Source organism: Monodon monoceros, unplaced genomic scaffold, assembly GCF_005190385.1.
Source record: "Monodon monoceros isolate NGI ecotype Baffin Bay Population unplaced genomic scaffold, NGI_Narwhal_1 Super_Scaffold_2, whole genome shotgun sequence".
In the NCBI taxonomy this organism is placed as follows: domain Eukaryota; kingdom Metazoa; phylum Chordata; class Mammalia; order Artiodactyla; family Monodontidae; genus Monodon; species Monodon monoceros.
Window position 1 is genome coordinate 12828915 of NW_021703776.1, and position 26225 is coordinate 12855139.

General features: G+C 36.2%; 1 protein-coding gene across 2 annotated transcripts in view; it reads right to left on the reverse strand.

The window, feature by feature from the left end:
* CDK13 (cyclin dependent kinase 13) overlaps window positions 1-26225 on the reverse strand; it is a 112188-nt gene that overhangs the window by 68312 nt on the left and 17651 nt on the right. For both annotated transcript variants that reach the window (XM_029233717.1, XM_029233716.1), the window contains exons 2-5: window positions 13546-14205; window positions 7768-7938; window positions 6235-6374; window positions 3988-4158 (exon numbers count right to left, since the gene is read on the reverse strand). In XM_029233717.1, the coding sequence (XP_029089550.1) occupies window positions 3988-4158; window positions 6235-6374; window positions 7768-7938; window positions 13546-14205 (1142 nt within the window). The remainder of the gene's footprint in view (window positions 1-3987; window positions 4159-6234; window positions 6375-7767; window positions 7939-13545; window positions 14206-26225) is intronic.

Sequence of the window (26225 nt, forward strand, 5' to 3'; positions counted from 1 at the left end):
AAATAGTAGTACTACTGCACAAAAAGAGGGTATAGGATCTTAAAACTATGCATCCCTGGCCTAGAGCCTTAACTGGAAACTTCACATAAAATATCAGATACAAATAAATTGTACAACTGAGACTAAGTTTTATCTTTTACATGACAAAATGAATAACATAATATAGGCAGCCCCCAGTATACAAAAAATTTAAACTTACAAGTGACTTTCCATCCTGACTCAACATGCTGCTGGAGGCCCCACCATCACAGGAAAATTTTATCTTTAATAAAATAACCTGCAAGTTCATTTCTTTTTTAAGGTAGGAAAAAAAAAAAAAAGAAGAAGACACAGTACACAGTTGGTAGGTACAGACTCCTTAACAAAGTTCTCTTGCTTATTGGGTAGATCCCACAGCCTGCATTAAATTTTTTCTCTTTTTTTGAAACTCAACACCTACAACTGAAATCCTGGCAATTACAGATTAACAGAGTTAACAATAAGGGAAAACTTCTGGGCAGAAAAAAGCCTGTCATTCATATATTAGTCTGATTTAGTTCTAGCAAGTACTGATCCACCTGGTTCCCAGAAACTCAGTTGAGTCGGGGACCAGATTTTTTTTTTACCTTGTGTATCTCAAGCAGTATTTATTAGAACTTGCTGATTTGATGAAAACGTTCCAGCTGCACTATCCAAAATGCAGTCAGTAGTAATGTATAACTACAGAGCTCCTGAAATGTGGCTAATGCAGCTAAGGAACTGAACTTTTAATTTTATTTAATTTTAATTAATTTAAATTTAAATAAACATATTACCTAGTGGCTACTGTATTGGCCAGCCCAAGTCTAGAACTGGCACAATAAACATGTACGGAAAGAACGAACAAATCGATCAACAATGCTCCCATCACAAAACCCACAAAATATTAGCAGTTCTATATTATGGGAATGAATTCAGATTTTTAAGAAAATGAGACAGGGAAGATAATTTTGAAGCAAGACTTTTTTTTTTTAGGGGATATGCCAATTTTTCATTGCCTCATAAAACACGTTATGACAATTATGAATTAGAATGGCCTCCTCCCTACTTATCCAAATAGCACCCATCTTTAACTTTCTATCTACTCCACAGAACATTCTCACCTTTGTATTTCATTCATTCATTTATTCAAAATTTAATGATAATCTACTGTGTGCTGCACACTATGAACACAAAGTAGAATAAAACTCAGTCTCTGTCCTCAGGCAGGCACTTCAATAGGAATAAGAGATAAAAACATAATGACTAAGTTGAAATAGAAAACATCGTTATAGAACTGTGTATAACATGGAATGCAAGCATAGGGGAGCACCATGTGAGAATCAAGAGACTATAGAGGAAGTGACATTTAAGACTGCTTCCCTCAACCATATAATGACACTCTACCATAAGCATTACTATAGAAAACTGTTTTATTGATTTTTAGAAAAATTCCAAATTAAAAGATTACTCAAATTCCCTCATTAAACAAACACTAGTATTGAGAGCATTACAACTAACTTAATTTGTACAAAGTAATTTTAATACTGGTTTTCATTACCCAGGATATTATGTTAATTTTAAGTACCAAAATACTATTTTGTTGTAGTGATACCATTATTTCAGTGTTTGTTTTTCATCTGAATACTAAATATTTACATTTTGATATGGAGATCAATGACTAACATTTTACTTTATACTGCATATAACTGCAAAACAAAAAGTGTCCTCTACCCAGAGAATTATAAACTGCATTAAAATTTTTCATTGAAAATTATTACATTCATTCAGAAATCATTTTTCTGTAAATTCATAATCCTCAGTGGAAAGAAGAAAATAACAAAGCAAAGCTTCTGCTGCAAAATAATTAACAGTCTAGTTCAAAGACCTTACGCACAGGGAAGTATGAACACAAGACTACTGAAATTAATACAAGTAACTGCATCCCACGCAGAAACTAAAGACCTAGAGGTATAGGAAATGTTTTCTTATACCTCACACTAACAATAAAAAGACTGAGAAACAGACAAAATAGTTCAAAGATTCCCTCAAAGAGGGTAAAAAGAAATGCAACTGCTTGAAGATGAAAACATTAGGAAAAAAATTTAGAATTATTTTGTGTCTCGCCTGCATTCCCTCGATTATTTCAGAGGAAGCTCCTTCAGCATCTATAGGTTTCTGCACAAAAATATACCCATGGTGAAACCACTTAACCACGTTTTCTTAAGGCCACTGTGGTGGAAAGTGGGAAGATTGGTCAGGTAAGACCTCACTAATGAATAAAGCAACATTCAGGCAGAGAGCTAGAGAACGAGAAATTTGCCTTTTAAATCGCGCGCGTGCGTGCGTGCATGCGTGTGTGTGTGTGTGTGTGTGTGTGTGTTGGGGCTGGAGAGGTATATGCCCAGTGTAAAGAAAGGCTTCAGGGCAGAGAAGTGCACTGGCATATCTGATGACTCAAACGAGCGATGTGAATGGAGTTTGGTGAGCAATGAGAAAAACTGGATTGGGGTTGAGGTTGGAGAAATAAACAGGGATGTGATCACACAGATCAGGAAAACAGAGGTCCAGGGTATGTGGAGGAAAAGCAACTATATTAATTTGGCTATAGAACAAGATTAATGAAAAACAGTATTTGCACACCACCCTCATGCATAAAATCTTAATTTAATTCTCACTACACAGTAAGAGAAATAATGTTTCCCTTTAATGGGTAAAGAAATAACAGGCTCAGAAGGGCTAAAGGCCTTGCTGAAAAGCTAAGTCTCTAACCCCAGACATTCTAACCCAAGTCAAACAGGTAACCTTTCTACTACACAATAAGAAGTAGTGAAAAATAACATGAAAAAGACAAACCCAGTTCAAAGTCAGACTAAGAAATATGGGCTTTATTATGGGAAAAAAACTAATGGAAGTTATATCAATTAAAAAGATGATTCTGATGATCTCCATAGGGCATACAGAATACTTTCAAACAGAGGTTCCTTCATAAAAAATGGATATCCATACATAACAACAATCATTTTTCTACTGTGTTCCCCAGAAGAATAAGATGGTGGATGCGTATAGCTGGGGATGGGAGGAGGCTAAGTACCATGTTCAATCAGAACATACCTACTTTTTAATCTGTTTTATGTTAGATTTAGTTTCAAAAAGAATTCTGCTCTTTGAAAACCACTGACTATAAGGGAGTCAACCTTAGTTCCAAAATCTTACTCTAAAGATCTAAAACCTGCTGGAGGTAGAGCATTTCTTTCACCCATCAAATACCCTATGTTAACTACTTTAAAAAGCACACTAATTTCTTTTCAGCTTTTTTTTGCTAAAAGCCAACAATATACCACTATAGATTATCAAAAGCAATTTCAGGTTAACATTTTTGCCGCCATACTTTTAGAAATAATACATATGCCTACCACAAAGTTTCCTTGTATGTTGAGACATTATAACATTAAAAATGTAAGGTAAATATATTCTAATACTACTATAAACTGCTTCTCAATCACTAAAAAATAAAGACTAAAAATTATATATTGAGGCCCCCCCAAAAAAATATTGCTAGTGAATATTTCATCTGTAATACCAATAAGTATGATGTTATCTAGGAGGATGGAAGGCAGAGCGAGGGATGGATTGGGAATTTGGGATTAGCAGATGCAAACTATTACAAATATAATGGATAAACAACAAGGTCCTACTTTATAGCACAGGGAACTATCTATATTCAATATCCTGTGATAAACCATAATGGAAAAGAATATGAAAAAGAATATATATACGTAAAACTGAATCACTTCACTGTACAGCAGAAATTAATACAACATTGTAAATCAACTATAGTTTAATAAATTTTAAAAAATTTTAATAGAGTTTGATATTAAGGCAATATTTTTAATGTACCTAATAAATCCTCAAATGGTCAATATCAAAATCTGTAAGTTAGCAAAATCATGAATACACAGAATTGGTTATGTAAATATGCACACATACCTTTATCCTTCTTAAAATCCAAAGCATCTTCTTTATCGGTCACTATTTCCTTCATATTGATAATACTCTGGTGGGTAAGCTGCCGGAGAATTTTAATTTCTCGAATTGCTGTAATGGGAAAGCCTTCCTTTTCATTATCCAGGCGTACTTTTTTTAAGGCTACCATTTCTCCTATTAGAAAAGTAAATAAAATCAGGTTACCAGCTGACAAAACTAAGTAACATTTAAAATTTTTATTTTATTTTTTAATATTATTTTTATTTTTTCTTTTCAGCTGCACCAGGTAGTTTGTGGGAATCTTAGTTCCCTGACCACGGATCAAATCCATGCCCCCTGCAGTACAAGCGTGGAGTACTAACCACTGGACCAGCAGGGAATTCCCTAAATTTTTATTTTAATTCATAATTTCAGTTCCTACCTCTTGAAATTACAAACCACAAAATATATTTTAGTTTCTAATATACCAAATTATAATATTTATGGTTCAAAAAGTCTCTGATTAAATAAATTAAGGGATATTTATCAAACTATGGAATATTATACAACTGTTAAAAAGGATAAAGTAGGTCTATATGCACTGTTATTTTATACTAAGATATATTAAATGAAAAAAGCTAGATAACAAAGAGTAGATATATTACACTACCATTTTTTAAAAAGTGAAGAGGGGAGGCTAAATATACCTAATATGCTTATACATGCATAAAATCTCTCTGAACAGATGAGAAAACTCTGGACATTGTGCAGATAAGAAAATATGCTCAGATCTATTCCTGTCCAAAGATGCCCAGTTACCCAGTAGTAAAACTGGGATTCAAAATCTGGTTTAGCTCTCTCAAAACTATGTGCTCTTCCCACAACACTAAATGGCCTCATAATTTACATATGAGTGAGTTTTGTATCAGATAATCTAAATATTGAAACACACACAAATCCTATTATAAGAAAAAATTCACTGTAACAGAAGTTTGTTCATTCCACTTCTTTGTAGGGGAAAAAGAAGGAATTCTGTACTTACAAATTTTCCAAAGGAAGGACGTTTTTCCTTTTAATCATTAAAAATTACTTGATTTTTTTAATAGAAATCTAAAATGTATGATTCCTTGTTTTATAATTTAATCTCTTTTGATAGTGCAGAATCATCATGATAAATATTACTTTATTGCTGCATGCTATAACTGCCTTCAGAGTTTCTATGCATAAGGTAGCCTCGCTTATACTAAGTGCCCTCAAACACCTATGCTATTTTATCTATTGGTTTACTTCAACAAGAAATTATAAATAAAGATTAAACACTGACTCTAAGCACTATTTATTAGTAAAATACATGGCGTCTAACACAGTTACTTTTTCCTCTGCCCCAAGGCCTTTTAAAACTTTCTCTCAGGGGACTTCCCTGGTGGCCCAGTGGTTAAGAATCTGCCTTCCGGGGCTTCCCTGGTGGCACAGTGGTTAAGAATCCCCCTGGCAATGCAGGGGACATGGGTTCGAGCCCTGCTCTGGGAAGATGCCACATGCCACGGAGCAACTAAGTCCATGCACCACAACTACTGAGTCTGCGCTCTAGGACCCGCGAGCCACGACTCCTGAAGCCCACGCACCTACAGCCCATGCTCCGCAACAAGAGAAGCCACCGCAATGAGAAGCCCGCGCACCACAACGAAGAGTAGCCCCTCTCGTTGCGCAGCAACCAAGACCCAATGCAGCCAAAAATAAATAAATAAAATAAATAAATTTATTAAATACAAAAAAAAAAGAAGGAGAATCCGTCTTCCAATTGGGGAACTAAGATCCCACAAACCATGGGGCAACTGAGCCGGCATGCCCCAACTACTGAGCCTGTGTGCTCTGGAGCCCGCACACCACAACTAGAGAGCCCATGTGCCGCAACTACTGAGCTCACACGCTCTGGAGCCTGCGCGCCACAACCAGAGACAAGCCTGCGTGCCGCAACAAAGAGCCCAGGCACCACAATGAAAGATCCCATATGCCGCAACGAAGATCCCAATGCAGCCAAAAAAAAAAACAAAACAAAAAACCATGTATGTATATACACCCCATTACATGTACTCATATCTTACATAAGTGCATACATAAAATGAAACAAAAAACAAGATGCAACAATACCATGATAAATTCAAATTTAACTTTTTTTTTCTGAAAATTCCTCAAGTTATACATTAGAAGAGAAACATGAATTAAGCACATTCCATAGGCCCAAAGATCCAAAGCATTTGGCATTCTTACCAGTGTCTTTATCCCTGGCCTTGTAAACTTGTCCATAGGTACCTTCTCCAATAATTCCGATGATATCAAATTTATCCACGCAGCGTTTTCCCCAGTCAATGTCTTTTTCTTTGATTTCACCATAGCGAGGCCCACATATTCTATCAAATATAGTTCTGAAGTTTTTATATACAATCAAGCAAAGTGAATAAACTGTTTAATACTCAATATCCACCCTCCATACCCAATCTTAAATCATTTATTTCCCCTCACCCTTGCATACTTGTGATCATCCAAGACAGGCAACACTGTGAGGTGGTATTATAAATTATCATGAAAGTCAAGGTATTTCTCCATACTGACTCTCCTTCTGTAGACTAACACTTAAAGTGGGAAAGAGAAGTAATAAAGTTTGTACGAAGGACTTTCAGAAATACAATATAATTTTTCAGTGAGGGGACAAAACCAACACCGGTTCAAAGATTCAAAGTTCTCTAAACAACCTCCAGAGTATTTTTTCATTCATTGACAATGTGTATATATTTATCTGCGTTCAAAAACCAGAAGTTTAATAATGAACTTTACCAAAAATCTAACCATAAAGCGTACTGACAAATTTAGACTTATGGCTAGATAAAATTATCTTAAAAATGGAAGCACCAGAAAGATTTTCAGTCTAGGAGAGTATAAAAATATTAATATTATCAACCCTTAGGAATCTACACTTTAAGTATGTATTATATATAACAAATATTTGATATTCTTCAAAAAGATATGTAATTTTGTAGTATCTTAATATTCTGGCAGGTAAGAGAATTTAAGTAAAGGAATAAAGCTACAATACTCAAGGAGAGACTCTTTTTAAAGTTTTCTAGCTTTCTACTCCACACTAGAAAATCAACTCATATTCTTATACTAGACACTAGACACTACCTGAAACAGCAATTCTAAAATCAGATCTAACTCAGTCTTGCTTACACTTTCCCTTGGTTAAGCAGAAATAAAAAAAGGAATCATCATTCTCCCTCTGCCCTTAACTGATGAACAGGTTTCAAGGGAAAGAGTTATCTCTAGGCACTTACTTGAAGCTAATTTAGGATACAGATTTCAAACCTTCTTCCACTCCACCTCTTGCAAAGTCAAGAATGCATTTAGTTATGGGAGCAAATAAAAGCAAAGGAAAACATAGCAGCTTGCCCATTACTAATTTTGTCTGGGCTCACTGAATGCTGATTTCCACCTTGCCCAATTTCAGTATTTGTTTTTTAAATATCTTAATTATAGAAATTTTCTTCAACATATATAATATCCCAAGAAATTAATACATTACAAACTGAGAGGGAAAATTTAATTTGGTTTTATGAGTCATTCTGAATAAGTACTCAGGCAATTATGAAAAAAATTTTTTTTCAAAGCTCCAATAAAAGTTATTCATATACTTAAGTTGAAAGAATACATTTTTTATTATTTTAAATCTTAATTTTGGACTTTATGATTTTATGATCCAGAATCATCTCTGGCCAATTTAAGAGCAGGTAGAAAGCAAGCACATACTTAGGCCTCCTTTTACTATGTAACTGTGTTGCTGTTTTCTTTTCCTCTGGACTCTTTGAGAGATCATCTCCTCCTGGTAGCTCAGGGGGCAGTGGTAAATCAGCAAGTAAACATCGTAGTTTCTTTTCTACTTCTTTTTTAACTGCTTTTACTGAAATATTTCCTCGTAAGCTAAAAAGAAAGGAGTCAGACAAATAAAACACAAAAATTTATTTCATTGAGAAATAAAAATGCATTTATATAGCACACAATGGCAAAAGACTAAACTGAGTTTCTTTACTTTCCAGCTAAAATAATATACTATATTCAACTGCAAAAATATAAAATTTGGGGGCAAAAATGATACAGAATTAGATAAAAACTAAGGAAATCTGAACAAAGTATGGACTTTAGTTACTAATAATGTATCAATATTGGTTCATTAATTGTAACAAATGTACCATACTAATAATGCTAGATGTTAATAATGAAGAAACTGAGTGGAGGGTATATGGGAACCCTCTGTAATATCATTATAACTTTTTTGTAAATCTAAAACTGTTCTAAAAAAGTCTATTTTTAAAAAAGATATAGAATTACTATAAAACTGTAAATTAAAACTGAAAGTCAACTAGTCATGCTTTATGGGAAAATTCATTAGTTTTATAATAGCATTTGGTTTGATTCTGGTAGACAGACAAAAAGCTATTTTGTTTTAAGAAATAAATAAACCACATGCTATTATTTATCTGGCCCATTTAAATAACTACAAAGAACAAATTTAGCTTCATCCCTTTTCAGAATTAATTTTTCCTGAATTGGACAATGATTCTTTAAAAAATTTTTTAAGGCTCTAGCTTATCAGAATTACAGGTGAAAATTAAGCTCAGTTAGTTTTATACTTTTTTGAATGTATTAAGACCTCTGATTTTTTAAACTATATCTTAACCTGGTAATTGATTATTTTAAACCTCCCAGACACTACAAAATCTGTTTAACAATATAACATGTTGAAAGAGAATATTACAATGATAATAAAATTTGGACTTCACATACTTTCACAGCAGTTATGAGTCCCAGAATTAAAAACTTTAGTGAAACTACACTACTGTGGTCAGAAACTACTAATGATGTTAACAATATAAATCATTTCATTTTAATTATAGCTTCTCCTACTCATGTTGGACTTTAATATTATTGTACAATATACGGTCTTTTAATACCATCTGATAAAAACTATTTATCAATAAAATTGTGACTTTCCTTCACAACCCCATGTTACTAGAAAGTAATCTTTAATAGGGAAAACAAGCTCAAAAGGAAATTGGATTGCAGTTGTATTTTTATAGTAATGGTGTCATATAGCCCACTTTTCAATTTTCATGTCCCTCCATTCAACAAATATTCATTATACATGTCTATGTGCTAAGTATTACATAGGCACTATAGTTTAACAACAAAACAATTCACAAATACATTAAGATACATACAGTTCCTCTCAGAAAGGAGGTTATAGTCTTTTGGAGGCATCAGAAAGCAGCAGGATAAAGTACTGTACAGACTAATTTCCAGAGTAATATGGTACTAAAGGGTAGCTAACTCAGGACTGAAAGACAGTAAAAGCTTCTTTCTAGAAAAGGTACCACTTGAACTCTGTCTGAAAATAATTCTATTTAAAATAATTTATTTAGAGAACTGTAGTCTGTAACTTGTAATTAGACCTCAGTCCAAAATTTGCATTTGTCCAAAAATTCAAATCAATGGGGGGGAGGGGAGACTAGAAGTCTTAATTTTACTTATAATTTAACATTTAAAAGACTGCCTATATTCAAATATATCATTATATGAACTACCAAATTCAGCAAGGCTCCCAGACTTAAGAGAAATGAAATATTAGTTTCCAAAAATAACACTATATAATTAAAAACATTATATTTTCACTGAATACCTGCAATAACCAAATAGGGTATGTGATGAGTTTTTAAAAGTCTCCATATACTACAGAAACAAAAAACAACAAAATGCCTTAACCAGAAATGTATAAGACCAAGAGAAGAAAATTAAAACATATGGCTGATGAACATAAAACTAGACCAGAATGAATGAAATGATGTTTTCATATGGGAAACTGTAATCCTGTAAATCTGTCAGTCTCCAAATTAATCATTGCATTTAACCAAGTCCCAAACAAAAATCAAGCAAGACAAGCCAAATGATCATAAAATCTGTCTAATAAAGGCAAAAAATGCCAACACTGGGCCCAAGTTCATTTATAGCAGTGTTGAAGTTGAGGCTGAATGGCCGGGTTATTCACTAACCAGTAATTTACTCCATCCCTTTACTTTTACATTACTACCTACTCCTATAATAGAAATCTGACTTTGAGAGCCAACATACTATGCACCTAAGAAGTTAAAACAAAAAAGTATTGGCAAAGAAATAATACAATATGTTAATAGAAAATAGAGTCCAGAAACACACAGATATCTATAAGAATTTTTATATATGGCACCACAAATCAGTGAGATAGATTATTCAGTAAATGACATTAGCAACAACTGATCTATTAGTCCAGGGGTGATGCGAGAGAGCACATAATCAGACCATGTCTTTCTTCTACATACAATAACCAAAAACAAATTTCTGTGAGATGTGAGTTAACCTTTAAAAATGTTTTAAACCTGTAAGTTTTAAAGGAAAAATTATAGATCCAACTACACTCAAAATGGAAAACACCCATGTAGCCAAAAACAAAAATAAGTCTCAAAGACAAGCAACAGACTGTGAGAGGCACAGGTCAAGATCCCTAACATAAGCAGTACCTATAAATCAATTAGAAAAAAGATAATAATCTTAAGGAAAAGTCAGTATAAAACATGAACAAGCAATTCACTGAAAAATAAAGCCAACAAGTGTTTAGAAAGATGCTATATCTCAATAACCAGAAAAATGCAAAATTAATCACATATTTTAAAGATTTTCAAAATTGGCAATATTTAGTGTTAGTTGAAGCAGTTTCATACACTTGGGTGCATAAATTGGTACACAATCTTACTAAGATTCAATTTGGCAGTTTCCGTCAAATTTTTAAATGTGGATACTTTGACCTCACAACTATCCTATAAAAATTGCTCACATGTACATAAAATATTAATGTATAAGGAGAATTTAATAGCAAACAATTATAAATCTAAGTATCCATTAATCAACAGAATAGTTAATAAAAGAGTGATACATCCACTTCCATGTATAGGAATATTGAACCTATCTCTACCAACCTGGAAAGATCTCCAACACATTAAATTAAAGAAAAAAAAAGAAGTGAAGGAATATTGTGCATGGTATGATCCTAATTTTTAAAAAAAAGATTTATTACATGTAAACATATAGTTAACAGTCTATCTTATGATTTTCGGAGAGCAATGGATTCCAGGGCTGGGAGAGAAGCAAAGTTCAAAGTGAGCCTAAAAGATATTGTTTGGCTAGGAAGCAAGGAAGCACTCAAAAATAAAATGAGTCATATCAAAAGGACAAAGGAGTTAGCATAAAGGAGTTCCCACTGGCCAAATTTCAGACAATCAAATTTGGAGCATCAAAAAGAAGAGTGGCTCAATGTTCATTGCAGCTCTATTTACAAGACAGGACATGGAAGCAACCTAAGTGTCCACTGACAGAGGAATGGATAAAGAAGATGTGGCACATATATACAATGGAATATTACTCAGCCATAAAAAGAAACGAAATTGAGTTATTTGTAGTGAGGTGGATGGACCGAGAGTCTGTCATACAGAGTGAAGTAAGTCAGAAAGAGAAAAACAAATATTGCATGCCAACACATATATATGGAATCTAAAAAAGAAAAAAAAATGGTTCTGATGAACCTAGGGGCAGGACAGGAATAGAGATGCAGATGTAGAGAATGGACTTGAGGACACAGGGAGGGGGAAGGGTAAGCTGGGACAAAGTGAGAGAGTGGCAAGGACATATATACACTACCAAATGTAAAACAGATGGCTAGTGGGAAGCAGCCACATAGCACAGGGAGATCAGCTCGGTGGTTTGTGACCACCTAGAGGGGTGGGATAGGGAGGGAGGGAGGAAGACGCAAGAGGGAGGAGATATGGGGATATATGTATATGTATAGCTGATTCACTTTGTTATAAAGCAGAAACTGACACACCATTGTAAAGCAATTATACTCCAATAAAGATGTTAAAAATATATACTTATAATAAAATTTAAAAAAAAAGAAGAGTGGCTATAAGTGATGTTGAATCAATCTCTGGCCGCACATGTCAGTAGTAGTACTCAGGAGTCTTAAAAAACTTCAATATGCTTGAAACATACAAACACTTTCAAAGCAAAAAGAGCAAAGACACAATAAAAAAGACAGAAAAGAAGGTGGGTCAAAAAAATTTTGTTAATGGCCAAGTATGAAATGTGCCACCATCTTGTTAAAAACAGATGCACAAAGAATATCCTCCTTAATAAGCAGTCACCTGGGCACATCCTGAATTCTTAAAAACATCACCACTAAAAATATACCCCTGTAGCACATATGAAAAATAAAGTAGAGAACAACCAGTCTCACTGGTCCAGAATCACTAGATTCTCAGCAACTGGCTTATTCTCACTAATGAAGTGACTCAATTCTGCATTCATGCCTCTCTGTCCTGGACAGCCCACTCCAGGACTCATCAAAATTACAAATCACTACTCTTATGACCCTTTGGTGTTCCTAGAGAACAGTCAAACCTGCAAATACCACAATTAGAATAGTATAACTGGATAACACGTGATCATACTGGATGGGGTCCCTCAGCAACATTTTTGATTGTAGAAAAAAGATGCCTCAGAGGGCATGAAACACAGAAATTATATTCAATACTTTATTTTCTGTTTGTTTGAAATTATAAAATTGTCATAATGCTGGCCAAAGTGAGCACTTGCAAGACCTGCCCACATGGAATTTCTATCCACTTGTTTTCAAATTCTCAGATGTCAGCTAGGAAAACTGACCATATAGTTGCTTTTTAACAAAAAGGGGAAGGGGAGGGGAACAGCTATAATTTCTTCATAAAAATAAGAATGAAAAAGGTTAAGTCAACTGGCAAATATCACACAAGAGCATAAAACTTCTATCCTAGCATACATTTGAGAAACATTCTTAGAACTGCATTTACATTTACTCTTACCTTCATCCTCTTAAAAATGTTTCAAAATAAAGTACAAGCCACACCCCCAACATTCACAGCAGAAATGTGTAAACAATTTAGAGGAAAGCATAAACACATTTCCGTAATATGTAATTAATCTCTAATTGCAAAAAACTAAGTCAATAAAACACTAAAAAGTGATGTATTCGTAAAGCCACCTAAAGTAATAAATTTATAAGCCACCTAAAGTAATAAATTTATAAGGCCAATGAAAACACTTAGAATAACCAAGATACACGCTATTATCAACCAGGACAGACTCTCTCATAAAATGTCCTGTCTCCGGTAGTATCACCAAGGAATACTCAGCCAAAGAAAATACCAACATTTCTAATTCTCAAGCTCAAGCTGAAACATACATTGTATCCCAGGACAATGGCAATTTTTACCTGGAATTCTTCGCATAAGCCATAATTTTGTCATCCTACAAGCCATGTGCTTCATTTTAAGTTGTACACAATAAAGAAAATTAATTCACTTACTAACAGTCATTATAAAATTTTTTTGGTGCGGGTCAAATAATTTCTCATTTCAAACTTAGATTTTTCTTTAAACAGTCACTGACAAAATTTTTTGCACTTACCTATCAGCATCTTTATCTTCAGGCAGCATGGGAGGCAAAGGTAAGGGTGGTAAGGTAGAGGTCACTAAAGCCACATGTTGCTCCTTCTCCTTGGCTCCTATGCTTGGTGTAAGTGGTTTGGTTTTCTCTTTAAGAGATACTGGTTCCTCCTTTGTAACAGCAGATTTACCCTCCTTTCCAACTACAACTGCTTTCTTGGTGGCTTTATCTACAATCAAATTATTATCCACCTTTGCTACCTGAAGAGGTGGCTTTGTTTTTGCCTTGTCATTTTTTAAAGTTCCACTGCTTGAGGGAGAAGGTGCATGCTCAATTTTAAGTTTCTTCACATCCTTCACGTGGTTGGTTTGTGATGCACTGGCACCAGTTTCTGTGTTCCCCTTGGTAGGTGTAGAAGTGTTTGAAGATTTGGCAGCTTTGGCAGCGGCCTCAGCAGCCTTAGCTGCTTCTGCAGCTTTCGCTGCCTCTGCAGCTCGTGCTGCCTCTGCAGCTCGTGCTTTTTTATTCTTGTTCAATTCAGCTGCCAGGCTACTCTTCAGAGTTAGTGTGCTAGGAGAAATGCTAGAATGACGACTTCTGGATCTAGACAATCTGTGCCTGCTACGAGATCTTGAATGCCTAGATGAGTATGGGCTTCTGCTTCGGGATTTGGCAGACCGTCTGGTGGAAGATAATTAAGATTTAGTCAGTAACTCAGAAAAGTTCAGTTTGAAGTGTACAAAAACTCCTAACTTGAGGCTGTGAAATGAAATAGAAATTACTTAATTTCCAAATCATAATATAGTTTTTGTGAGAGAATTTTTTAAAAGCAGAAAGTGCTTTTAAGTAGAATATTATCTGCTGGTTATACTTTTCCTGAAAATAGACTCTTGATCTCAGTCTGGCCTACAAATGCTCAAAGATGGGGCTGGATGAAAGTAGATCTCTATGAAAAGAAATACTGTAAGAATTAGGAGGAAAAACTATGACAAGGCATTACTGCTGTCTCAAGAAAATAGAAGCAGTCAACAAGGACAACACCAATGGTAGAAGTAGCAGGGTGAAGTCTGACCAAACTTTTACCAGGGAGACAATTTCTACAACTCAAAAGCCCCCCATGCATAAGTTCAGGAGTAAGTAGTGCTCTGTCTACACCAAGAGTGAAAAAAATGAAACCTGTCATTAGGCAGTAAGAAAAAGTCTAAATCTTGGGAACTATCTAACAATGACTGTTCATTTCACTGCTCAAAAATCACTGGAAAACACAAAAATTAACGTATATTCAAAAGTATGGTGGCAACCAAAGTTTCTATGAAACAAATGCAGCACAGCACCAACAGAAATGAAGCTGAGCTTTTCAAATCCACACCTTATCAAAACTTTAAAAAAATATAAGACCAAGGCACTATTAGAGTACTTTGACATATTTGATATGGCTCACTTAATGCTCACATCAACCCCAGTAAAGTATCTGCAGTTTGTAGATAAAACTTGAATCTAAAATATTACCTGAAGTCAAATCCCAATCTCATTAGTAGTTGTACTGGTTATTATCTTGCTGCCAGTACCCCATCCCTCCAATACTCTTCTGCCCTACCCTGTGCCCAAAGGAGGCTGACCTCAACAGATGCATCTTCTGGGTTCCAGTGCTATCCATCACTGGCAGATCAGAAGGCAGCGAAAAGCTGGATTATTTCTTTCCAGCTCCCTCCTTCCTATTGGTCACATTTTGTGGCAGAAGCTCTGTCCCTCTACCACCATGGCTCCTGTCAAGCACTGCCTTCTCCACAGCTCTCACCAGGCTCTAATAACACTGTATTTTCCTTGCCCCTTCGAGCTTCCCTCTGTAACTAACGAAAACATCCCTTGTCAGTTTTCTCAATCCACCCCTATCTCTGTAGTCCTCCTTCTTAAACCATCTGAGTTGGATTCTGTTACCTTCTAGAACCTAACTGTATGCCAGGTCTTAAACCCAGATCTTTTGATTCTAAAGTACGCAGAGTCACATTCAACACATTAACACACTACCATGGAGATAGTTCTTATTGAAATTTTGTAGGGGATTTCATTTGGTAAATGAAGCAAAGAAATTCCTAAGAACCCATAATTAAAGTGGGAAGAGAAAAGGAAGAACTAGAAATTTTTGTTTATATTTGGCATTAATATATTATGTAATATATACATATATATTACCCAATACATTTTACAATTCTAGTATGAAGACAAATAATGGTTAGATTTTGGATAAACTCAAATTCAACTTCTCCCTTATTCTTTCAGAAACATTTCAAAATGTACGTAGGGCCAATTAGTGTTCAGCACTGAGCTAGTGTTTCAAACCCCATACTTTACATAAAGAATTTATGTAACATTATTTTAGGTTAACAGGAACACTGGTTTAGTAAACGTTTTAATCTAACACTTGCTTAACAAATATTCATATACATCAATCATAAAAATCATCAATGAGCTTACAACTATTCATGGAAATGAGAGGAAATGTTTAGCTAAATATAAAGTAATAAGTTGGTTATAAAATATCTTGGATAACTTTAATATAGGAACAAAAAGTGTCATAATATGAAACACTTGGCCACACTTTTAATTTCCTTTGCCTTCAGAATCTTCGACCTCAAAATAAGACTGCTATGTCAAGTTACTATCCCCTGATCACAGCAGGAGAAAGCAAAGAGACTGTCGTCTCATCAGAGGTAACAGCACAGAACTTTTCCTAAATTAACTTTCCCACACTAGCAAGATTCTGGTCATCAGCTTCATACAGACACAGAAATAATATTTAACTAAGAAATTTATAATAAGTAAACTTTACTTAAGAAAACAGATACAAAGATAAAATCCCAACATAAGTAACTCCTCTGGCCTATTAAAATTCTTATTCTCTTCTGCACAGAATCTAGATAAGAAAGTTATCAGTAAAGACAAAAATTTTTGACCTATAAAATACATATTTCAGAAATGACATTTTTATGGTATTTGATCCCTAAACCAACTGAAATTCTTCTAGACACACACTCCATTCTTCTCCAATTTTTCTATTTCTCTTAAAAAGTTCCTTAACTTTTCAAATTTCCTGCCCTAGTAAACTTGTATTCTCTCAGGTATTGCATATTTGCTAATCAATTTCAATTACATATTTACTATTTATAACAAACATATTTTGGGAATCTAAAATTAAATAAAAACACAAAACTCAAGTTTAGGTTATTTTTACTAATGATCTAACACTTCAGCCATACAAAGTTATGAGAGTAAGAGAGAAGTGGATCTCTAAGACTACATAATGAATTATGTCATGTCTTATAAAAAAACTTAAATGGATGGTAGATAGCACATCCTTGTTTTATAGGTAAGATTTTTCTTCTTTTTAAAAATGTTTTTTCTAATATTTCTGTGCTGTAAAATTTACAGTGACCATATATTAGCTGTTTCTTGTTTGTTTTGAATGTTTTTAAGATGTTACAGAATCACGGGGCTTCCCTGGTGGCGCAGTGGTTAAGAATCTGCCTGCCAATGCAGGGGACACAGGTTCAAGCCCTGGCCCGGGAAGATCCCACATGCTGCAGAGCAACTAAGCCCATGCGCCACAACTACTGAGCCTGCACTCTAGAGCCCGCGAGCCACAACTACTGCAGCCGCATGCCACAACTACTGAAGCCCGCACGCCTAGAGCCCGTGTTCAACAAGAGAAGCCGCCACAATGAGAAGCCCACACACCGCAATGAAGAGTAGCTCCCACTCGCCACAACTAGAGAAAGCCCGTGCACAGCAACAAAGACCCAACATGGCCATAAATAAATAAATAAATTTTTTAATTAAAAAAAAAGAAATTACAGAATCTTTTTAGAAGCTTTCGCAAATTCATACAACTCAAAGCAGAACCAGGGGGCTTCCCTGGTGGCACAGTGGTTAAGAATCCACCTGCCAATGCAGGGGACACGGGTTCGAGCCCTGGTCCAGGAAGATCCCACATGCCACAGAGCAGCTAAGCCCATGTGCCACAACTACCGAGCCCGCGTGCCACAACTACCGAGCCCACGTGCCACAACTACTGAAGCCGGCACACCTAGAGCCCGTGCTCTGCAACAAGAGAAGCCACCACAATGAGAAGCCTGTGCAGTGCAACGAAGAGTAGCCCCCACTCGCCGCAACTAGAGAAAGCCTGGGCGCAGCAATGAAAACCCAATGCAGCCAAATATAAATAATAAAGTAAAATAGATACATTTATTAAAAAAAAAAAAAAAAGCAGAACCAGGATAAAAAATCCAGTATCTAAAACCCAACTGGTTAGTGCTCACTGTTAATTCAGTTAGTGTTCCTTAGAGAGAGAGCATGGTGTACTGTTCACTCGACTATATCACACAATCTCTCCAAGAGTCCAGGTCTTCTGCAATTGTGCCTAATTAGCAAACACTGATTCTTAAAATTTTTACTATAATAATATTCAATCCCTCATTATATAAAATAATATGTAACAGCAGTATCCAATAGAACTTTCTGGGATGGTGGAAACGTTCAATGCATGTGATGTCTCCTATGGTAGTCACTATTCACAATATTTTTTAGCCTAATTTTTCTACCCTGCTTATTTCACATGCTAACAGTAGCTATGTCCATTCAAATCTTGTTGCTAAGCCCCCATAAAGGTATGAAAGTGATTTCCATGCAAGGATGGTTCAACATACGCAAATCAATAAATGTGATATACCACATTAATAAAATGAAGGATAAAAATCATATGAGTATCTCAACAAATGCAGAAAAAGCGTTTGATAAAATTCAACATCCTTTCACTATAAAAACGAAACATATGGTTACTAGAGGGGAAAGGGGGGGAGGGATAAATTGGGAGATTGGGACTGACATATACACACTAATATATATAAAACAGGTAACTAATAAGGACCTACCGTATAGCACAGGGAACTCTACTCAATACTCTGTAATGACCTATATGGGAAAAGAATCTAAAAAACAGTAGATATATGTGTATGTATAACTGATTCATTTTGCTGTACAGTAGAAACTAACACAACATTGTAAATCAACTATACTCCAATAAAAAAAATTTTAATTAAATAAAAATAAAAAACAGATTGGGCACAGAAGGAACACACCTCAACACAATAAACGCTAGATATGACAAGCCCACAGCTAATATACTCAACAGTGAAAAACTGAAAACTTTTCTCTAAGATCAGGAATAAGATAATGATGCCCACTCTTACCACTTTTATCCAACACAGTATTGGAAGTCCTAGACATAGCAATTAGGCAAGAAAAATAAATTAAAGGCATCAAAATCAAAAAGTGAAAAGGAAAATGTTCTTTGTCTGCAGATGACATGAACTTACAGACAGAAAACCCTTTAAAGACTCCACCAAACACCTGTTAGAATAAACAATTTCAGTAAAGTTACAGGATACAAAATCAGTATAAAAACTCAGTTGTGTTTCTATACACTAATGACAAACTGTTGGAAAGACAAAATAAGAAAACAATCCCATTTATAAAAGTATCAAAAAGAATAAAGTACTTCGGAATAAATTTAACCAAGGAGATGAAAGAAATTGAAAAAGAAATATACGGAAAGATATTCCATGCTCATAAATTGGAAGAATTATTAAAATGTCCATACTACCCGAAGTAATCTACAAATTCAATGGAATCCCTATCAAAATTCCAATGGCATTTTTCACAAAAATAGGAAAAAAACCCTAAAAATCATATGGAACCACAAAAGACCCTGAACAGCAAGAGCAATCTTGAAAAAGAAGAACAGAGCTAGAAGCATCAACTTTCTGATTTCAAACTATATTGCAAAGTTACAGTAATCAAAACAGTATGAGACATGGATCAATGGAACAAACTGGACTCCAGAAATAAACCCATGCACATATGGCCAATTAATTTTCTACAAAGGAGTCAAGAATATACAACGAGAAAAGGATGATCTCTTCAATAAATGGCATCGGAAAAGCTGGATAGCCATACGCAAAAGAATAAGACTGGGCCCCTATTTTAAACCACATACAAAAATCAACTCAAAATGGATTAAAGACTTGAACATAAGATTTGAAACCATAAAACTCCTAGAAGAAAAAGAAGGGGGTAAACTCTTTGATACTGATCTTGGCAAAGGTTTATCAAAAGCAAAAATAAACAAGTGGGGCTACATCAAACTAAAAAACTTATGCACAGCAAAGGAAACCACCAACAAAACAAAAAATCAACCTATAGAATGGGAGAGAATATTTTTGATAAGGAGTTTATATCCAAAATATACAAAGGGGATTTCCCTGGTGGTCCAGTGGTACAAAATCCGCCTTACAATGCAGGGGACATGGGTTCGATCCCTGGCCAGGAAGCTGGGATCCCACATGAAGCGGGGCAACTAAGCTCGCGCACCTCAACTAGACAGCCTGTGTGTCGCAAACTACAGAGCCCATGCGCTCTGGAACCCGCGTGCCACAACTACAGAGCCCATGCGCCCTGTAGCCTGTGTGCCACAACTAGAGAAGAGAAAACCCACACGCCACAACTAGTGAGAAGCCCACGCGATGCAACAAAGATCCCGCATGCTGCAACTAAGACCGGACGCAGCCAAAAATAAATAAATAAATCTCAAAATATACAAGGAACTCATACAACTCAGAGAACAAAAAAAGCAAATGAACCAATTAAAAAGTGGGCAAAGGGGACTTCCCTAGTGGTCCAGTGGTTGAGACTCTGTACTTCCAATGCAGGGGGTGTGGGTTCAATTCCTGATCAGGGAACTAAGATCCCACATGCCATGCGGCACAGCCAAAAATTAATTAATTAGTTAATTTTAAAAAACATTTGTTTAAAAAAAAAGTGGGCAAAGGACCTGAAGAGACTTTGCAACACATCCAAATGGCTAACAGGTACCTGAAAAGGTGCTCAATATCACTAATCATCAGGGAAATGCAATTCCACAATGAGATACCTCCACACACCTCCTTGAATGTTTATTATCAAAAGGCAAGAGATAACAAATGCTGGTGAGAATGCAGAGACAAGGGAACCCTGGTACACTGTTGTTAGGAATGTAAATTGACACAGCCACCATAGAAAACCATGTGGAAGCGAATCTAGAAGTCAAAAAATAGAACTATTGGCAATCCACTTCTGGGTATACATCCAGAGGATATGAAATCACTACCTCAAAGAAATATCTGTACAGGCATACCACCGCAATAAAGCAAATTTGCAATAAAGCAAGTCACACAAACTTTTTGGTTTCCCAGCACATAAAAAGCTATGTTTACACCATACTATAGTCTATTAAGTGTGCAACAGCATTATGCCTAAAAAAACAGTGTACATACCTTAATTTTAAAAATTAATGGTGTTGGGAAAATGGCACCAACAGACTTGTTCAATGCAGGGTTGCCACAAACCTTCAGTTTGTAAAAAACACAGTGTCTGAGAAGCACAATAAAACAAGATATGCCTGTACCCCCATGTTCACTGCAGTACTATTCATAAGAGCCAAGATATGGAAACAATCTAAGTGTTTATGAACAGATGAATGGATAAAGAAAATGTGGGCATGTGTTTAATATTATGCAGCCTTAAAAAAAGAGGAAATCCTGCCATTTGTGACAACACAGATGAACCTGGAGAGTGTTATGCTACGTGAAATAAGCCAGGAAAGACAAATACTGCATGGTATCACTTATATGTGGAATCTTAAAAAAAAAAAAAAAAAGTCAAACTCAAAGGAAGATAGACGAGAAAGGTGATTGCCAGGGGCTAGAGGGTGGGGGAAATGGGGACAGGTTGGTAAAAAGGTACAAATTTCACTTTTGAGATGAATAAGGTCAGGACTTCCCTGGTGGTACAGTGGGTAAGACTCCATGCTCCCAGTGCAGGGGGCCTGGCTTCAAGCCCAGGGCAGCGAACTAGATCCCCACATGCATGCTGCAACTAAGAGTTTGAATGCCACAACTAAGTAGCCTACATGCCGCAACTAAGGAGCTGGCAAGCTGCAACTAAGGAGTCCTGGAGCTGCAACTGAGGAGCCCGCCTGCCACAACTTAGACCCAGTGCAACCAAATAAATAAATATTTTTAAAAAAAGATGAATAAGGTCTAAGAACCTAATGTATATAACATGGTGACTATAGCTGATAACACAGTGTTGTAAAATTAGAAGTAATTTGCTAAGAGAGTTGAACTTAAGTATTCTTACCCCCCCCCAAAAAAAGAGGTAAATATGTGAGGTGATGAATGTGTTAACTTGATTGTGAGAAGCCTCTCACAATGTATACGTATATCAAGTCATCACTGTTGACACCTGAAATATATTACAATTTTATTTGTCAATTATATCTCAACAAACTGAGGGGTGGGGGGGAATGATTCCCAAAGTGAAAACAAGCACTATATAAATATAACGTGGTATTATTTTTCAAAAACCGGCCTCTCTCAATCATCCCTTTAGTCACTGTCTCAGTCAAAACTCTAAATATTCCTGTAAAATTTGCCATGCATTAGTATTATAACAGCTCTATTAAGTTTAACAGTACTATGGCAGCCTCTTAAATTTACCCCTTGTTTCAAAACTAATCTGTATCTAATCCAGACTTACATGCAAAGTGAACACTTTCCTCTAAAATCTGCTCCCTGCCATTCTGTATTTTTAATTTCACCACTCTCCTCTACCCATTTACCCAGCTTAGAAATCTTCCCAGTTTTCTGCTGCCCATACCACATGCCATCAACTGTCTCATTTTATTGATTCTAACTCTACATTCCCTTACATCCATAATTCCTTGTATGTTTCCTATTCCTGCTATAAAAAATTATCCACAGATTTAGTGGCTTAAACAACACAAATGTATTATCTTACAGTTCTGGAAGTCAGAAGTCCAAAAATCAGTCTCACTGGGCTAAGATCAACACGTCACCAGGGCTTTGTTCCTTCTACAGTCTTGGGAAAATCTGTTTCCTTACCCTTTCCAGCTTCTAAAGACTGTCCGTTCCTTGGTTCATGGTCCCACATCATCTGACTTTGGTTCATGGTCCTTCCATCATAACATTTCCTCTCTCCCTCTGCTTCTATCATCACATGGCCTTTTCTGACCCTGACTTTCCTGCTTCCTTTTACAAAGACCCTTGTGTTTACATAGGACCTACAATCCAGGATAATCTCTCCATCTCCAGGATCCCTATTTTAATCTACAAAGGTCCCTTTTGCCAAGTAAAGTAACATATCACAGGTTCACATGGACATCTTTGAGGGGGCCATTATTCACATCTTCCTCTTCTATTCTCAAGGCCACTGTTCTATTTCAGACCTCATTACCTCTCCTCTAGGTTACCTTATCATCTTAAAAATAACTGATCTCTTTAAATCAAATCTCTCCTTGCCCCAATTATTTCTACAGACACCATAACCACAATAATCCTCACTTTTCAGTGATTATTACATGTCTCAAATTCACTCACTTTCCTTCTCTTTTTAGTAACTATTCCAAACCTTCACACCTTCTTCAAGCTCACAGTACTCCCAAAGTCTTTTCTTAAAATCACTTTACTTCTTTTTCACAGAAAAAAACAAAGGTTATCGGGTATGTTTCCTGCCTGCAAACTTTTTTTTTTAATTTTATTTTTATTTATTTTGGCTGCATTGAGTCTTCGTTGCTGCACGTGCGAGGGCTTTCTCTAGCTGCAGCGAGCGGGGGCTACTCTTTGTTGCGGTGCGTGGGCCTCTCACTGCAGTAGCTTGTCTTGTTGCGGAGCACAGGCTCTAGGCACATGGGCTTCAATAGTTGTGGCACATGGGCTCAGTAGTTGTGGCTGGCGGGCTCTAGAGCGCAGGCTCAGTAGCTGTGGCACATGGGCTTAGTTGCTCCGCCCTGCCTGCAAACTTAATCTGTATCTCCATCCACTTTATATTCCACCCGATCTCAGAGCAGAGGTGTTCCTCTTTCTACCTAAGGCTAACTCCTGTAATAATACTTGCAATCCCATATTCTTTAGATCCTTACTTCAGAGTTTGGCCCACAAACCAAAGCAGCATCAGCTTCATCTGGGAGTTTATGAGAAATGCTGTATCTCAGGCCCCAACCCAGACCTTCTGATTCAGAATCTGCATTTCAACAAAATCCCCATTATAGTTTGAGATGCTCTATGCTAGGCTCCTCTAGGGAGGAGGAGACGAGATGCTCTATGCTAGGCTCCTCTAGGGCTACTCCATTACTTGTGACTTCAACCTTTTGCTGTCTATTCACTATTTCCCCTCAGGAAATAAATAACTCAAGACTCTAAGATCTTTAAAAACAGACAAGAAAAAACAAGCAATAAATGGCACCTTGATATTGTATCTTTATCTCTCCTTCTAATTACAGCCAAATTCTCATCCACCCCACATATTCCTCAAACCACTCTAATCTGGCTTATATGTCCTCACTGTAATCATTGAAGTGACCAATGACCTACCTCTGGAGGAAAAATAAAGGGAAAAGGAAAGAAAAATATCAATATCTATGATGACAATGTTGACTATACCCTTAAAAAACACTTTCTAACCACTTCCACTACCGTTTTTTTCCTGATTGTTTTTTTACTTCTATGGCCATTTCTCAGTGCTCCTTAAGGTTCCTCTTCTTCATTATATCCATTCTCCCACGTCCCCATGATAACTTAATTCATACATATGTATGGCTTAAATTATCACCTAAACATTGATTACCCCCCGAAGTCATCCTCCACCCCTCCCAAATATCCTAAATGCACCTTCAACACAATACAGCTGAAGCTATTAGGCTTCCTCTCCAAATCCACGCCCTTTCTCCTTAAATATACCCTATCCTCAGGCAATGGTATCCACTGAAGTAGCAGAAATCCAGAACTCATTCTATATTCCACCTGATCCCTTTCCTCCCTTCTCCCATATCCAACTGATCTCCAAGTCCTGTCAATTCTACATCTCAAGCATGTCTCCAATTTTCGAGGCTCTTTATCCCCTTAGCTACTATTTCACATGAGGTCCTACCTCATCTTTTACTTTGCCCAGTGTAATAGTCTCCTTACCAGTTTCCCCACCTCGAGTCTCTACCTTTTCCAATTTACTGCCACCTGAATCTTTCAGTTACCCTCTATCAAAATTCTTCATAGCCTTGCACTGCACACAAAACCTTGTCCAGCCATCCCAAAGCACATAAAGTGTCAGGTCTAGAATGTTTCTCTCATGTTCCTCTCTTTTCCTATTTTATCTGCTAAGCAAAGGGATACTTCATAGCAAAGCACAAATGTCTACCACACCTCTATAAAGCCTCCCCTTATTATGCCAGGCAGCTGCAGATGTTCCTTGAACTATGATCCTGCAACACTTCATTCACGTTTCATTAAAATAATAATGTCTTCCCCAACTAAACTGAGATCACTGAATTCTCATAGCCCTGACTAGCACAGACCTGGCACTGGCAGATGCTCAATAAATATTTGCTGGTAGTATTCCTACTGAATAGAATTCACCTTCCTTAGTCTAGTATTAACGTGCTGCATAATCTGTCTGGTCCTAACCTACCTTTCCTTATCAAGTTCTGAATTTGCCTAATGCTCCACACCGTTACTCCCACAGATTGACCCACTGAAATTATCCTCTTCTCCTCCATCTTCTATTGAAGTCCTATCCACCTTTCAAGGCCTAGTTCAAGAGTCCTTCCTTCTTCATAAAGCCGTACCACCAACTCCAAGAAAAAAGCAAGCTCTCATTTCTTTCAATCCCTATAGCACCTTATCTGCATCCTTCTTAAGATCTTTATCATTCGTAACACTGCACTTTAGATGTTACCACATTATCTACTAGACTATATCCTCTTTAAGGCGCAAACACCAGATCTAATTCATTTTTGTATCACTCCACAGCCCTTAACGTAAGAACACACAGATGGTAGTCTTTTATTAAATAAACAAGCATACCACACTGACACCCACAGTTTACAAAATACTTTTATAGGCATTTTTCATTTGACTTGCTCTTTGTATCAACCAAGGCATAGAGAAAGCAGATGGAAGAACTAAGATAAAGAGGGTCAAGAAATTTACTTAGAGGCCAGGAGCTATGAAAAGGTAGAGTCAATACCCAAGAGCAAGTCTTCTAGTTTAAAGCCAGGCATTATTTATTGCTACCACACCATACTACACCCTTCCCCTCCATTTATTTAAATCTTATCTGTCTTTATGGGTCAAGGTGAAGTCCCATCTCCTCTGTAACCTTCTCATTTGCTGAAATCATATAACACTTGTTACATACCGCCTTGTATTTTTATGTCTATGTTTTTTAAAAACATAAATTGGATTATACCACACCTTCGCCTAACACTCTCCAATGGCTTCTCAATGCATTTAGAATAAAATAAAAATCTTTTTTGTGATCCACAAAACCCAAATTGCCTCTCATCTTTATTATACCCTCCTTCACTCACTAGGCTCCAGCCACACAAGCCTCTTTTCTGTGTCTTCAAAGGGTCATGCTTTGCAACCTAAATGTCCGTCAACAGATGAACTGATAAAGAAGATGAGGTATATACAACAGAATATTACTCAGCCATAAAAAAGAATGAAATAAGGCCATTTGCAGCAGCATGGATGGACCTAGAGCTGATCATACTAAGTGAGGTTAAGTCAGAAAAAGAAAGACAAACATATGAT